The sequence below is a fragment of the Sciurus carolinensis genome, chromosome 6 (genome assembly GCF_902686445.1).
Source record: "Sciurus carolinensis chromosome 6, mSciCar1.2, whole genome shotgun sequence".
NCBI classification, from domain to species: Eukaryota; Metazoa; Chordata; class Mammalia; order Rodentia; family Sciuridae; genus Sciurus; species Sciurus carolinensis.
In genome coordinates this window covers 80,313,488-80,329,598 of record NC_062218.1, presented here as the reverse complement: position 1 = coordinate 80,329,598, position 16,111 = coordinate 80,313,488, and the positions used below count along the sequence as shown (strand labels likewise).

Sequence of the window (16,111 nt, the reverse complement as noted above, 5' to 3'; positions counted from 1 at the left end):
AGGCTGGGCTGTGCATTTTATGCTCCCCCAGAGTGTGACTTAATTCTGATTCCTGCTAAAGGGCATACACTCGTGATGGGTTGGAGGAGAACAAAGACATACTGGTCATAGCTACTAATGCCTGAATAGCAAGCGTGCATTCATAGGCACACTAACCAGTGAATCATACCGGGCTGAAATGACTTTGGGGCTGTCCCTTTAAAACTGAAGCTCACAATCAGGCAAACTCCTCCTCCAGGGAGGTTCCTTATTAAAAGGGAGCCAGCTGGCTGGGCCGTAGTTTAACACCCAAAGCAATACCTGCAATTGAGGATTCCTCCCGAGGAGACTGCAACCTGTCAGCATGGCTCAGGAGTTTGTGAATGGCAAAATCCAGCCCGGGAAGGTCGTTGTGTTCATCAAGCCCACCTGCCCCTACTGCAGAAAGACCCAAGAGATCCTCAGTCAATTGCCCTTCAAACAAGGGCTGCTGGAATTTGTCGATATCACAGCCACCAGTGACACAAATGAGATTCAAGATTATTTGCAACAGCTCACAGGCGCGAGAACGGTAAGTGTGTGGGGTTCCGTTTTAAAAGAGTCCCGGTTCGTTCTTTCTTGTCAGGGCTATGAACGTATGCCAGTGCCTTTTCTAGAACACTGCCAGCTAGTTCTCTGTCCTTCAAGGCATCCAGAGGGCTTTGCGGGATGTGGGGGAGGGAGCCTGAGGAAAGACGCTGGTCACTTGAATGGACAGCTGGACAGCAGCCGAGGGTCCCCTCAGAAGAGCCGGGAGCCCAGCTGAGTGTGCTGTCAGGGCTGTGGGCCCAGCTGCTCGGCGGGAGTCACCAAGGACTTATGTGGAGGCTTTGTTTTAAGCATTGCCTTGAACTGACAGTTTTCCGCTGGGGCTGGAGTGGGGGGAAGAAGCCACTGCGATCTGCACATTTCTGTTATCAGACATGGAATTATGGGCGCTCTTCCTTCTGTTTACACTTGGCCAAGTGAGATTCGCTGTCCTTTGATCTTTTTTCTGGGCTTTCTTTAATTTGCTCATTCTTCCTTATCAAACTCCTCCCACTAGAAAAATATCTAATGCCCCTTTACTTCCCCTCGCTCTAAGTTAATTATGGGATATTTTTAGGCCTGCCAGAGTTCTGTCCTGGCTCTCACAATGGCTTGCTTTGTGATCCCTGCAAGTCACCACATCTCAGTTCCTCAACGATCCCAGCTGCAAGACTACAGTGGGTGACCTCAAAGTCCCCTTGCTACAAATTTACCGTGGGACCCTCTGAGAACTACTCATCTCTGAAAGGCCTCCCACTCCTTAGCACTTGGCAGAAGCCGCCAAACAATTTTTGGTTCTGGGAGGGGTGAGATGTCCCACCAGCTCACCAAAATTCCCTTTCAGGAGCCACATTCTGAAACAGTGTTGGCAGAAGGACATACCTATTTTAGTTTTAGTTTCACTGACAGGGTTTTCTCTGGGCTATGAGTATAAAGTAGGGGAGGAGGTTTCTCCCCTTCTCTCCAATCAAAAATTAGCATTGTACAGAAAAACGTTATGTTACCTTGCTGCTCTGAGTTGAGGTTCTGGAGCAGATTTGATGACTGGAGGGTCACTGTGGCTTAGAAGCACAGGGCCAGGTCCCTGAGAAGAAAGGGACCCTACAAACAACCATGGGCTCCTGCAGGGTCTCCTGCCCTGAATCCCTCTCATCCTGTGGCTCCTGGACTTTGGTGACCAATAGAATCACCTGGGGAAGTTCTAAAAGGATCCGTATGCCCAAGTCACACTCCATACCGAAAATATCACAATGTCGGAAGTGGAGGCAGCTGGGGCAGGCATCAATAGTTTGAAAGATACTTAGGTGATTCCAATTTGGAACAAAGTTTGGGAACTACCTTTTTATGTCTGGCAGCATATATTCTTCAGCAGAAAAAAAGCAAACTTCTTCATGTACTCATTTAACATTTTTTTTTCCACTTCTTTGTAAAGCAACAATATTTTTTTGTAGTCATCTTTTGGATTTAGCATTTAGAAAATAGTTTTCACAGGTTCTTGAGTCCAGAATGCATTCCTCTAAAGGGAAAACAAATCCTTCAAAGCTGTTTGTTTCCTGATCCTCAACAGTGAAGTGTTTATATTCAAGGAGATTGAACACATGAGAGTAGTTGCTGTCTTAGTTATCCTTAATGACCTAGGTTGTTGTGTATGTAGTCAAAGCTCAGCAGGACTTGATTACTGAAACAGGCCTTCAATCGCGCTGTGTGCTTGGAGATACCTGCTTTGGTTTTGGGATGGCCACAGTCCCTAGATCAGAGCCTTCGCTTGGGCATTCTCTAATGCTCCTCCCTTCTTCACGAGAATTGAGTTCTTCTGGTCCATCTCATTTTCCTTCTTCCTGAAGAACTTCTTTGGCCACGTCTTGCAAGGCAAGATTATTGGCAACAAATTCCCCAAATTTCCATTTGTCTGAGAAAACTTGTTTTCCCTTCATATTTAAAAGGCTGCTTTTACTGGATATAAGAAATATTTTTAAGCATCTATCATGTACCAGATCATTTTCTTGACATCAGGAATACAGCCGTGGGGGTGGGGAAACTTCTGCCTTTTTGAACTTGCATTCAATTAGGGAAGACAATAAATATAATAGAATTGTTGAGGTAAGTGAATGGCTATAAAGAAAAATTAAATAGAAAGAAGTAGATAGCTGAGTTTTAAATGGAGCCATTATTGGGCCCGACTGAGAGGTGAACATTTGAATATATCTTTATAGAAGGTTGAGGAGAAAGGAATGGCAGGCAGGGGCATGGAAAGTACAAAGGTCCTGTGACTGGCAGGTTAATGGACTAGAAAGAAGGCCAGTATGGCTAGAGCACGATGAGTTAAAAGAGCCAGAGGAGATGCTGGGAGATAGGCTAGGAAGGTCTAAACCATATTGTATGAACTGTGGTTGTATTGGATGGAATGAGATGCTACTAGCGAGTTTCAGATGAGTCATTTGATCTGACTCAGTTTTGAAGGGGTCACTCTGGCAGCTGTGGGGAGAAGAGGCTGTGGGAGGGCCAGGGTGGAGCTTGAAACTGGGATATTTGAAGGCTACAGCAGTAATTCAGGTAAGAAATGGAGGCTTATGCCAAGGAGGAGGTCAAGGAAGTGAAGAGTACTGGGAAATAGATTTGAGTAGCTGCATCTGAGTTAACTCTCAAGTGTTGATGGTGCTGCCTGGGTTGGGAAAAGCTACTCTAGCAGTATAGGCCCCCCTATCACCAAACTTACTGTTATAGTGACAGTTTCCTTTCTCTCCAGGACAGGAACAGACTCAAGTTCCTCCAAGGAGGGGGAAGGGCAGGAGGGGAAGTGGCAGAGGGTGTGTGCTCCTCTTTCCCCAGCTGAATCAACAGTGCCTCTGTGTTTCCTGTATTACCACTCTGTGCCCCTTCCTGTTCATCCGTGTGATTGAAGGTGGTTTTTCTGTTGCCTGGGCTGGAGAGTGGGGGCAGGGCATAGGGGCCTTTCCACTCTCAGGCAAACCAGCTCTTTGCCAGATGGTGCGCACAAAACTCCACCCCAGGGACAGCCTGCTCCGGTTTCAGGGCGGGGCAACTGGAGGCAGCCGTAGGGCTGTGGGTTTTCAAAGCCCAGGTTACCCTGGGAGGAATAAATGGCCCCTCAATGTAAAACAATGGTTTGCAAATCACTGGAACAGCTGCAGCACCTGGGAACTCCTTAGAAGTGAAAATTCTTTGAGCCACAACACAGATATCCTGAATTAGAAATTGGCGGGGTGGGGAGAGTGCAAATCTGCATTTTAACAAGCCCTTACACTATTGTGATGCAAGGTGAAGTGGGAGAACCCACTTCCTGAAGAGAACTCCTTGGTCCTCAGGTCCTTCCTGCCTGCTGCTGTAACTCCAAACCTGAGGTCAACACCTGGTCAAAGGTGATGATTTGGCAATCTGTAGGAGTGGTGAGGATTGCTCAATTCTTAAAAAAAAAAAAAAAAAAAAAAAAAAAAAAAAAAAAAAAAAAAAAAAAAAAAAAGTTCAAGAATGAATAGAAGGCTGCCTGTGTAAATCTCAGATGGTTTTTATTCAGTCAATGCTTTCAACAGAAGGAGCTCTGCAGCAGAGTGACATCAGGATGACATTAGAATTCTGTTTACTGCTACAACTGACCCACAGTCACATGTTTCTGGGAAGGAAGAAGCTGAATGGCCCCAGAAATGTTGAGTGGGAGTTTTATTTTCTCTGAAGCAATGTTCAGGATTCAGAGGAAACCCTAGGTTTTCCGCCTTATCTTTCCTGCTCTCATTTGACAAAACCATTTTGTGTTGCTGGTACTTCCCACTGTGAGGCCTCCCGACATATCACATGGTGGATGGATCTTCTGAGTCTGAGCAGGGAGGTTACTAGGCAAGCCAGGACCAGAACAAGTCCTCTGGGTTTTCCCTTATTCTGGGGGCACAGTAGATGGTGGTGGTTTATTTATTTGTGATGCTGGGTACTATTGGGTACTGAATGCAGAGCCTTGTTCATGCTAGGCAAATGCTCTACCACTGGGCTATACTGCCAGCCCTTTTTATTTTATTTTGAGACTGGGTCTCACAAAGTTGCTCAGGCTGGTCTTGAACTTGAGATCTTCCAGCCTTGGCCTCCCAAGTCCCTGAGATTACAGGCAAGCACCACCGTGCCCAATAACTGTACAGTATTTATTTTTAGTTTTTAGCAACTTCCATTCAGATCCAGTTTTTAATAAGAATACTATAAGAATTTACAGTAATTCTGCCCTTTTTCTCATCATTCTCACTTTTTCTTAAAATTTTACTTTTAGTTGTAGATGAACACAATACCTTTATTTATTTTTATGTAGTGCTGAGCATTGAACCCAGTGCCTCACACATGCTAGGCAAATGCTCTACCACTGAGCTACAACTCCAGCCCATGCTTCTCACTCTTTAAGCAATTCACTCTAATTATGCTTTCTGAGGAAGATGAAATACTATCACTACTCTCTGCCTAACTCCTCTCCCATCTCTCTGCCTAGTATGTTCTTGTGCCCTCCCCGCCCAGACCTGCCTTCCAAGCACTTTGGCAACCTACATGGTGCTTATGTCTTCACTGCCAGTTAGCCTTGGTGTGACACTCTGGGATGGAAGCTGCCTGGGTTCAGAGCCAGGACTTTCTTCTCCCTCCGGATTCTAAAATCCTCCTAGAATTCTGAAATGTGCTTGTATCTATTGGCAGGGAGGGAGAGGGAGTGACTGGAAAGAAACCCATTCAGCAGGTATAATGTCTGGCTCTCCTTGGGCCACCCACTCCTACCAGAAGTGAAACCAAACCAGAAGAATGTCCTTGATCCCAGAGCTGCAGCATTTAAACATCTTATGATGGACCAGGGATTTAAAGAGACTCAGACACCACTACAATGTCCCCTGGTTAAGGACAGGGGACAACCTGTTTTAACAACACAGAGAGATGACTGTGTGTAAACCCAAAACCATAAACCCCAAAATTAGAGACAGAGACCTAATGTAAATAGTTTCCAGCTCTGTTTAGAAATGAAAGCCCTCCTGGTTGCCCTGGCTCAGCTTGAGGTCTCAGGTGTGGTCCCAGCTTCAGAGAACCAGATTGCAGTCAGGGTGGTCTGGCTACAGCCAGTTAAAATTCTTTCCCTGAAACATGTTTCTGTAGAATGAAAAATTTAAATCCCTTTAACAAGCTGAACAATCACATAAACAGCATATTCTGTTTGAAAAATATTCTGACTTAAAAACATTAATGAATAATTTTGCCCTTATAACAGTTCCTAAAAGACTATTGAGGAGGAGGTTTTAAAGTCGTTTGAAAACCTTAGGATCAGGGGAAGATTTTGAAAGGATAAAATATCATCATTTCCTTATTATATTATAATGACTTTCCTAGATTATTAATAACTTTCCTGGATTATTATTTTTTTTATAGGTACCTCGGGTCTTCATTGGTACAGATTGTATAGGTGGATGCAGTGATCTAATAACTATGCAACAGAATGGGGAACTGCTGACGCGGCTGAAGCAGATCGGAGCTCTGCAGTAGTTACAGGTGAGTGGCAGGCTAAACACTAGGCCTGGGACACTGGGAGGCAAATTCTACTGCTAAGTCTTATGCTATAAGAAGGCATTCACGCTAAGGGAAAATGACTTAGTGATTTGAGGAACTGCAACATATTTATGAATTTCACATTTTACAAAGAGATGAATTGTATCAATGGGAGAAACTGTTTCACTCAAACTTCATTTAACAAATATTTATTGAGGGCTTACCATGTGCCAGACACTGTGCTAAACACAGAGATACTCAAAAAAAGATAACAAGGAGCCTATATTCTAGAGAGGTAGATAGATCACAAACGAGTAGGTAAATAATTCCTGAAACAAATAGAATGATGTGATAGAACATGCCAGAGGGAGGGGAACACACTCAGCGAGGGTGAAGGAGGACCCTTCGTGGTGGACCAGACAGCCATGACGGAGCAGAGCTTGCCAGGCAGAGGGCATAGCCCATGCAGAAGGCTCTGACGCTGACAGGTAAGCATGTTCAAGGAACTGAAAGAAAGCCAGAGCAGGCTGAGGAGCTGGCAGTCAGGTGGAGGAGTGAGAACTGTGGGCAGGGACTGAGCACACGGGCCATGGTAAGCAGTTTGGATTTTTTCGACGTGTGATGTGAATGGAGGTAATTTTTGCTTATCTGTGTTCACATGGCAAACTGACTCAGTCTGATTGGCTTCTCCAACACCAAAGCAAATTTTGTAAAATCTGTAACCTAACAGAGATCTTTGACTTGTTGGAAAAACCAGGGATGAAGAGCTGTTTGGGAAGAAACCAGGTGTCTAATGAGCAGCTCTCTCCCCCAGCACTACCAGTGCTAGCAAACTTCTACAGTCCAGTTCCACTGACTCATAAGCAGAAAGACTTCAAAGTTTCTTTTGTCATGGGAGAAATGAATGGTTCTTTAACCAAAATGATCTTTGAGGTGATTTATTCCTCACCAATTAATAACTTTTCCCTCGGGCGGTGAGTGTGTGTAATTTGTGATGGTTACACGGAATAGCAGCAGAAGTGGGGTTAATCCTGAAAAAATTCAACTGAATCCCCTGAAGTAAAATAATCGATATGATACATCTTCCAATCATACCATATGACTTCGTCAGAGTAAATGAGTGCTGTCCCTCTGGGTTAGCTTTCTGGTTTCATGCCAGGTTCTTAAGCACTAAAAGCCCAATTAGTGATTCCAAATATTTGCTCTTCTGGAGCACGTTCAGCAGTTAGGCTAAGATGAAGAATGGAAGTAACATTTCCCCAATTCCCTCAATCTTGGAGCAGGATTAGAGTCTTCATAGTCGGGAGTCTTTGTATCATCCTTGTCCCTTAGCATTCTGTGCTATTCCTATTTTGCTGCCAACTTCATCCCAAGGCCATCCATAACTGTGTTTAAACAGCAAGAGGAAGTGGTTTGGTCATGAGAAGGGAAATGAGGGAAACTGGCTTTCCAAGAAGATCCAATTCATTGTTTATTTCCTAGTGGAGCAGATACCACACTGATGTCCCCCTGGAGAGCTGAATGGAAGCACACAAGATGACAGCATTTCCTGGTGGATGGGATTTTCAACCACAAATGGATTTTTCTTCTTTTGCCTCAGTTTTAAAAAGTGGACCAACTTGTCCCTAACCATAGGGCCAAGAAGATTGATGGATCATCTTGGGTTTCTTCTGGATTGGTCCTTTGGGTTCCAGAAAACCATGACAAGTTTTGGTTTAGTATGCACTGACCCAAAAGATGTTTTTCTCTTTAGCACGTGTTTCTTATTAACTGTTCTCTGTGTGCCAGCATGCCTCTACCTCCAAGCCAGTGTTTCTCAACCAACCTTACATATCCAGATGCCCCAAGGATGAATCTACAGTTGGTATTCTGCCATTTCCCATCAGTTGAAATTATTTTGCTGAACATGACTTTATGCAATTTGTATTATGAAATCAATGGGTATTTTGTGTTTTTTCAAACCTACCCCACCCTATCCCACTTTGAGGGTCACTGCTCTGGGCCACTGTTCTCACCTTGCCATCTCACAGATCTCATTGGAAACATTGCACGATTCTGAAAGGGCCTGAGGACCCAATTTGAGAACCTATGAGGAAAAGTTGAGCATCGGGTTGGTCTTCACCAGGGTCACATGAATAGAGGCAGCAGGGCAAAGAGGCAAATGCGACCGCACTAGATAAGATGGTTCCAGATCATCCTGAACAACTGTGCAATCATTGGATTTAGATTCCAGCAAAATTAAAATATAAAATGTAAAACATTAGCATAGAGAACCTATATCCCAAGTTTGTCCCAAACAATCCCAAAAGCATATCTGAAAGGAACCAAATTTTGAAAAACACTGTCCTAAATAACTACCCCCCAACACACACACATTGGAAATTTAAGACTCCTATAACTGAAGTTTGTCTGTTCTAGAATTGCAAGATTGTTAATTTCCTTCTGTGGTATCTAGTGGGAATGGTTAATTTCTAATAAAGATGTACATACAGCTGTCTACTGGCTTTTTATCCAGATCTCTTCCATGTTCTCAAGACTTTAAGGAATAGTATTAATGTGAAATACACTCAGTTTTATTCATGCCAGTATAAAGACATGTGCTGCTGTCACTCATTAACAAGTAAAGATTTTTAAATTTCATATTGAAATGACAAATGTGTCAGTACTAGCTTAGTGAATAATTTGGGGGGTTCAGTAATCATCTTTTTCATTTCATATGTAGTTTTTCCATTTCCTACCTATTAGCCTTGTACTCCTGATTTTTCCAACGTGGGTCTTAGTTGCTTCATTCAGCCAAGACTGCTATGAATGACTGTGCAGGTTCCACACTGCACAACACTATGAATGCCTCTCTGGACTTAGGCACTGGTCCTATACTAACCTGTACTTTCATTGACACTCCTGTGCCTTGCTCCTTGTGTGAAGAGGTGCCCTTTCTTCTTTGTTCTGTGTCACACTCCTCTTCCCTCAAGGCCTGATTTATAGACTGTTTCTCCTCTGATCTTCATGCCTTTTAACCAAATATGCCATTGCTTTTTCCTTTGTAGTCCAGAAGCCCTGGTATTTTAGGTCCTTTATAATTCTTTTCGGGCTGTATTGCAGTCAGTCATCTCTATTGGTCTCTTGACAGATTCAGAAATGCACAAAGGCAAGGTGAATTTCCACCTCTGTAAATTCATTTTCTAGCATAGAAGCTCTATTCTATCAAGGCAATACATGCACATGGTTTAAAATGCTAAATAGTACTAAAAGACTTTCCTTGTGCAATCCTCACAAACCTCATTCCATGTCATACATTTTTCAGTTTTTGTGGGTATTTAAGCCTATTTAAAATTATTGTAAAATGAACCAGGAGTGGTGGCGCTTGCCTGTAATTCCAGGTACTCAGTGAGACCCTCTCTCAAAAATAACCAAAAGGGCTGAGAATGTAGCTCAGTGGTTAGAGTGCCCCTGGTTCAATCCCCAGTAACATTAAAAATACAAAAACAAGATCATAAAATGTAGTAGATATATACAAGAGTGAATGGAATGTTCAGTTCTCTTTAGCACCTATTATCTAACTTCCAGGTTAAGAGTAAAGCACCTATATAGAGTGTCTCTAAGATACTGAGTATGTGCCCCTCCCAAAGTATCACCCCACCCCGCCCCAGAGGCAACCACTGGTTCATTTTGCTGTAATTCTTCTAATGTTCATATTTTTTACTTCCTACAATGTTTTAATTCTGAAGAGCAATAGCAACACCACCCTGCTATGTAAAGAAAGGACACTATTACCACAACCGTGATGAACACTGCCAAGAAAAGATATGCTGAAGACTGACAAGAGTCGTGGGCCAGCATCTGCCTCCCAGGAAGTTCATCAGAGCTGCCTCTGGGGAAGTCAGAGAGACCCTGAGCAAGTCCTTAGAAACGGCACCCCATGGCTGGGAGGCTATGGTGTGAACCAGATATTGGGTGTCCCCCCAAAATATGGTCAATGGGAGTGGACAGCTCTGAATTTTTTGTTCATAAACTCAGCAGGGCCCACCTCTAGCTTTCCAAAGTCTATCAAAGCACACCCACACCCACTTCACTGGTCAGGTGTGTGATAAGTGCAAGGCAGGCCAAGAATGGATGTGAAAAAGATTATATAGGTTTTTCTCTGTCTTAGTCTCTTCCCTCTGGGCCCTTATTTTATGTTTGTTTTACATTTGAAAGTCTTCCTCAAATGTCTGCAGATCTGGATGTCTATAAATATTTAAGAATCAGGCACTAAACCCAGTGTGAAGACACAACATTTAAAATCCCAGTTACTCTGCAAACTGGGGCAAGAGAATTGCCTGAGCCCAGAAGTTCAAAGTCAGACTGTGCAACCCCATGGTGTTAAAAAAAAAAAAAAAAAAAAAAAAAAAAAAAGAAGAAGGGAGCAGGCACTAAGAAACTGGTTGGAAGATTTGTGAGCCTGAATTGGGCTTGTCAGCCAATGGGCTTCACCATGGTTAGAGTCTTTATTCATATGTCACCTTCTCAGCAAGGGCTCCCACATCATCCCATGTAAAATAGAACACCCTGCTCTCCTCTCTCCCTAGCATTTCTACTCCTCTTCCTTGTTTATTTTTCTCACATTTATCACCTAGTAAATGCTATATAATTGCTGGGTGTGGTGCTGCACACCTGTAATTCCAGCAGCTCAGGAGACTGAGGCAAGAGAATTTCAAATTCAAAGCCAGCCTCAGCAATTTAGCAGGGCCTGAAGCAACTCAGTGAGACCCTGTCTCTAAATAAAATACAAAATAGGGCTGGGGATGTGGCTCAGTGGTTGAGTGCCCTCAGGTTCAAGCCCCCATACCCCTCCCCCCCAAAAAGTCATAATTTACTTACTTGTTCACTGACCTTTATTAGAATGTAAGCTCCTTGAAGTCAAGGAACAAATCCCGTTTTAATTGATGCTGTATCCATGGCATGGAGAAGACTGTGGCAGAGAGTAGGTACTTGATAAATACCTGTTGGGGGTCTGAATGGATGAATTAAAGAATGATCAGGCATGAATCTGGTCATACCATTGGGAGGTCCCCTAACTGTTTATCTTTTCTTTTAAGCTACTCAGTTTCTGCAGTGTCAGAGTTGGGAGTTGGGCTTCCTTGGCAGGGTTCTGTCTGACAAGCAGGGGAAAGGGACTTGGCAACTTCCTAGGCAAAGTGCAGGCTCTCCAGTCACCTTTTGTTTTCTGCTGAGTAATTCTGTGACATACACAAGGATAGAAAAGACTGTCATCCAAAGTGCAATGAATGATTGGCACAAGGAGTGGACAGAGAAAAAGCAACAAAAAATATGTATAGCCACTTTCTTGCTTTTTACTTTAGATCTTCTGCGAATGTCTTACTCTAATAGCTACTTTCTTTCCACTGCTTCCAGTTTGGCTCCTTGTGCTGGACTCTTGACAGCCATTCCTCCTAGTACAAGGCTGTCTGAAGATGGCCCTTCTGGGAAACAACAGCTAGGGTGATAAATGTGCCTGTGTAGCCCAGACCACACTGTGTAAATCCCAGTGAATATCATTAGGCCATTATTTTGACATTGACTTGTGAGAGAAAGCTGTGCTCCCTAATTTGCTACTTCATAATAATCATTCTCCAGTCCTGGGAAATATTTTCTAGAACTGGGCTCCCAAGATATTTTACTTAAAAGCCTTTTCTTGGGGCTGGGGAGATAGCTCAGTTGGTAGAGTGCTTGCCTTGTAAGCACAAGGCCCTGGGTTCGATCCCCAGCACCCAAAAAAAAAAAAAAAAAAAAATCCTTTCTTATATTAATATCATTGTTATTAAGTACACTGAATGTTTAAAGGGGCAGAATTCAATCTTGCTCATCAGTGGAAGAGAATTCTGTCTTCATCCCTTGAAGCACAACTGATACTTAAATGTGGGTCTATATTTATAGGCAGGTTTATATTTCCTGTCCCCAGACAACTTTTCTGATGAGCTATGCAGAGCTGAAGGAGGGAAGTGGAGAAAAGACAGGACAAGGGGAGTCAATGAAGGTGCTCATGGTGAGTTTGGGTTTTATCCCTAGTGGACCTTCCCACCCACACAGGATCCTCCCTCGTCAGCTGGGTTCTAGCCTCAGGACAGCTGCAGCTAAGCCTTCTTATTTCTCTCCCCTGTGCCTTATGAAACCTGGAATACTTCATACTTAAAATTGCAAGCCATTTATAAGGTGGGGATTGAACTGTCTCTCGTTGTTCCTGAAGGTCATCCTAGAGAACTGGGTATGATGATTAATGCAATCTGTCCTGGGTTCTAACCAGAGGTGTGGAATGGGGACCAGCAACTCCTGGGAAGGCAGAAGCAAAGAACTCAGCTGAACCCTGTGACACATTTAGAATTTACCAATGTGTGGAAAGAGTGGGTATGTGAAGTGACCCTGGGTGTCCTTGCCCAGTTCTTATAGAGAGGATCCCTGTTAACCTCGCCAGACAGGTACTGTATGATTGGAGAGCACCAGAGAGAAGGCGGAAAATGACAATGGGCTACAGGCTGCCTCCAGAATGGGAGGACAGTGGACATTCCCAGACAGATCAGGAACACCAAGCAGGGGTGCAGGTCCTACTCCCCATCCGGGGGGCTTGTAGCAGGCTAGAGAGGGGATAGGGAAACTTTATACCACTTTGGAGGCTGTGTCCCCTGCCTCTTGGTTAAGATGTGGCCCAGTAGCTGATAGACTGTCAATCTAACCAGAGGCATCCCCCTCTTCCACCTACAAATAAGGGAAGGAGCAGAAGTTGCAAAGCCATTCCTTAAACATTCCCTACCCTTCTCCCAGTTGGCAGAAGAGAAATCCCACTTTATAGGAATTTGAGGAGTGAGGGATAAGTACTCCCCACTAATGAGCAGGATCTTTAAGGATACGAGGTTTCTTTTCTGGTTATTCTCAACTGTAGCAGATTGAGTCCCTGTAAGCTGCAGAACCCTAGGGTAGAGGCAGTGGGCAGTGTTCTTGGGGATCTGGAGGAGGTCCAAGAATATACACATATATTCCTGCTTTTCACAATTGTATGTTAAAGGGACCATTCTATATTACACTGCATGTATTTTTCTAATATTTTAATACAAGTGAGCAATTGATTTACTTAACTAGCAGTTTTTCCTGGATTATTTTCTGTATGGCAACAGCAATAGGAATAAAATATAAACTCATTTATAGGATCACTACCATGTACATATAATCAACTATTTTAAAAAATTTACTTTTTTAAAAAAGCACCCCAGCCTTCTCACTGCTGACCATTGCTGTTTTCTCAGTTGATAGCTAATGCACAGCCAGTACACCTGGAGAGCTGTGCCCCACCTCATCTTTTTTTTCCAATTTTTTATTGGTGCATTATAGTTATCAATAATGGATTTGTTGTTACATATTAACATGCACACAAAATAAAATAATATAATTTGGCCCTTATCACTCCCCAGCACTTCCTGCCTCCCTCCCATCCTCCCATTCCCTGGTCTCTTTCCTCTGCTGTACTGATCTCACTTTGATTTTCATGGCATCCCCACCACCACCTTTCTCTTTCCTAGCTTCCATATATGAGAGAAAACATATGATCCTTAACTTCTGAGTTTGACTTATTTCGCTTAACATAATGATCTCAAGTTCTATCCATTTCCCTGCAAATGACATTATTTTACTTTTATTTATGGCTGAATAAAACTCCATTGTGGATATTTACAATATTTTCTTTATCCATTCATCCATTGATGGACACCCAGGCTGGTTCCATAGTTTGGCTATTGTGAATTGTGCTGCTATAAACATGGGTATGCGTGTATTGCTATAGTGTGGTGACTTTAATTCTTCAGGATAAATGCCGCGGAGTGGTACAGCTGGGTTGTATGGTGGTTCCATGCCTAGTCTTTTGAGAAACCTACATACTGATTTGCATACTAATTTACGATTTCACCAACAGTGTAAAAGTGTGCTCCTCCCCCTCAAAACCCTGAAAAATTCTTCTGTATACCAAAGAGGTGACTAACATTGGGGCTCACAGATTTTCTATTTCTGCAGATCAGAATCTAGCAAGCAACTGCAGTACCAAGTCATTTCAAATAATGATTTAACTCTTGTCAAATTCAATGTTAATGAGTATTAAGCAGTGTTTCCAAAACATTTTAAAGGGACTATTTAATTTCCCTGTTGGTTGAAATACAATAAATATTCACACTATGCTGGCTGACACTTAAACCCAGCTACCTAGGTATTAGTCACCAGGTGCCAAGCACATTCTAAGTTTTGTACCTGTTTTCATGTGATCTCATAGAAACTCTATGAGACAATTATTGCTATAATTTCCATTATACAAATGAGGTAACTGAGGCACACAGAGACTAAAAAATTAGTCCAAGTTCTATTAGCAGATTCAAGATTTGAGCCCAGAAGGCTTCCAAGAACATGCACTCAGAACCACTCTGCCTTTCGTTCCACCTTTCACTGCAAGGGGTCTGTGTTTCTGGGCCAATGAGGCAATTAACAGGCCTCCCTAGGCTTCTGGGCACTGAACCACAATCTCAAAAAATGACTAGATACTCCTCCAGATTGAACTGTCTCTTCGTGAGGGCAAAACCAGATCTATTTGTGAAATGAAATTATAAAAATGTTATTGTAAGAAAACAATGCCTGGAGAAGGGGTCGGTTCTCCTCTCTCAGCCTCTCCAGGAAACCTGACTGAACATGGGTCCCTACCTTTTGGGTTGTCGATAACTTCCTCTTCGAGTCTGACTATTCCCTTTGAAGCATAAAAGTACCTGTGGAGGCTCCAGGCCCAAGGCATGAGATTTACAGAAGTCCTTGTAAGAAGAGCCAGTTCTTCCCTTTGTCACACTCTGCTTCTGTAAACATGCTTCCTGCTAGAAACCCCTATGCACAATCATATTTCAGGTAGACTAGAAAATTTATGACACTAGATGGCCTATAAATATTGAGAGAAACTGTGGATAGGGGCTCAGAATTTGGAGTTTTGTCTTCCTCTCTGGCTGCCAGTGTAAAAGAAAGGTTGGAGTTCTCTCCGAGTGCTGCTTGCTGCTTCTTGACCTATTTCCCGCAACATCTTAGCTCAGTGTTCAGTGTTTCCCAGAGGAAGTTCCTCACAACACTGCTTCCATGGCACATTAATATGTGTTAGATGAAAACAGAGGTTCCATGTTTAAATGAGGTTGGAAAATGCTGGGATACACTATGTACTGTCCTGCAGGGTTTGCTGTCATTTTTATGGTCCTTGTCTCTGTTGTTGTTGTCCTCCCAGGGATTGAACCCAGAGGCACTTAACCACTGAGTCACACCCCTAGCCCTTTTTTATGTTATTTAGAGACAGGTTCTCACAGAGTTGCATAAGGCCTTACTAAGTTGCTGAGCCTGGCTTTGAACTCGAAATCCTCTTGCCTCAGCCTCCTGAGCCACTGGAATTACAGTCAGGAGCCACTGCTCCCAGCAATGGTCCATGTCTTTAATTCAATAACCTTTATTGGATTAAAGTTTGCCTCACCAAAACCCATAAGCCAATAATCTTTCACTGTTCCCCTGTGCTGATATAGGAAGAGGACAACAAAGAATGGATGGTGGGAAACTGCAAGACACTTCCTGCGCAGAGAGATGAAGTGGGAATGGGTCACATAGGGTGAGCTCGCCTCGGGCTATCCTTTAACATAGTCCATTTTGTGCTATTCTAAGAGAATACCACAGTCTGGGGGCAATTTATTAAAAAGTAGGCTTATTTCTTAAGAGTTTTGGAAGCTGGGAATTCCAAAGTTAAGGGCACTACATCTGGTGGGGGGAACTTTGTGCTGTGCATTTCCATAGTAAAAGGTGGAAGGGCCAGAGCATGAGAGCAAGAGATCGAACTTGAGCCTTTAACCCTTCTAGAATTGGCATTGATCCATCACAAGGGTGGTGCCTCATGACCTAATTACCTCCCCAGACCCTACCTCCCAACACTGTTGTGTTGCAGAGTGTTTATACACACTTTGGGGGGACACATTCAAACCAGAGCATTCTGCCCCAACCCCCAAAATCATGTACCACT

At 43.3% G+C, this 16,111-nt stretch overlaps 1 protein-coding gene across 1 annotated transcript; it reads left to right on the top strand.

The window, feature by feature from the left end:
• The first annotated feature begins 260 nt into the window (after positions 1–260).
• On the top strand, positions 261–8,560 carry Glrx (glutaredoxin). Its single transcript, XM_047556633.1, has 3 exons — positions 261–550; positions 5,947–6,066; positions 7,546–8,560. Exons 1-2 carry the CDS (start codon positions 344–346, stop codon positions 6,058–6,060), a joined length of 321 nt encoding a protein of 106 aa, XP_047412589.1. The 5' UTR covers positions 261–343; the 3' UTR covers positions 6,061–6,066; positions 7,546–8,560.
• Positions 8,561–16,111: the final 7,551 nt, after the last annotated feature.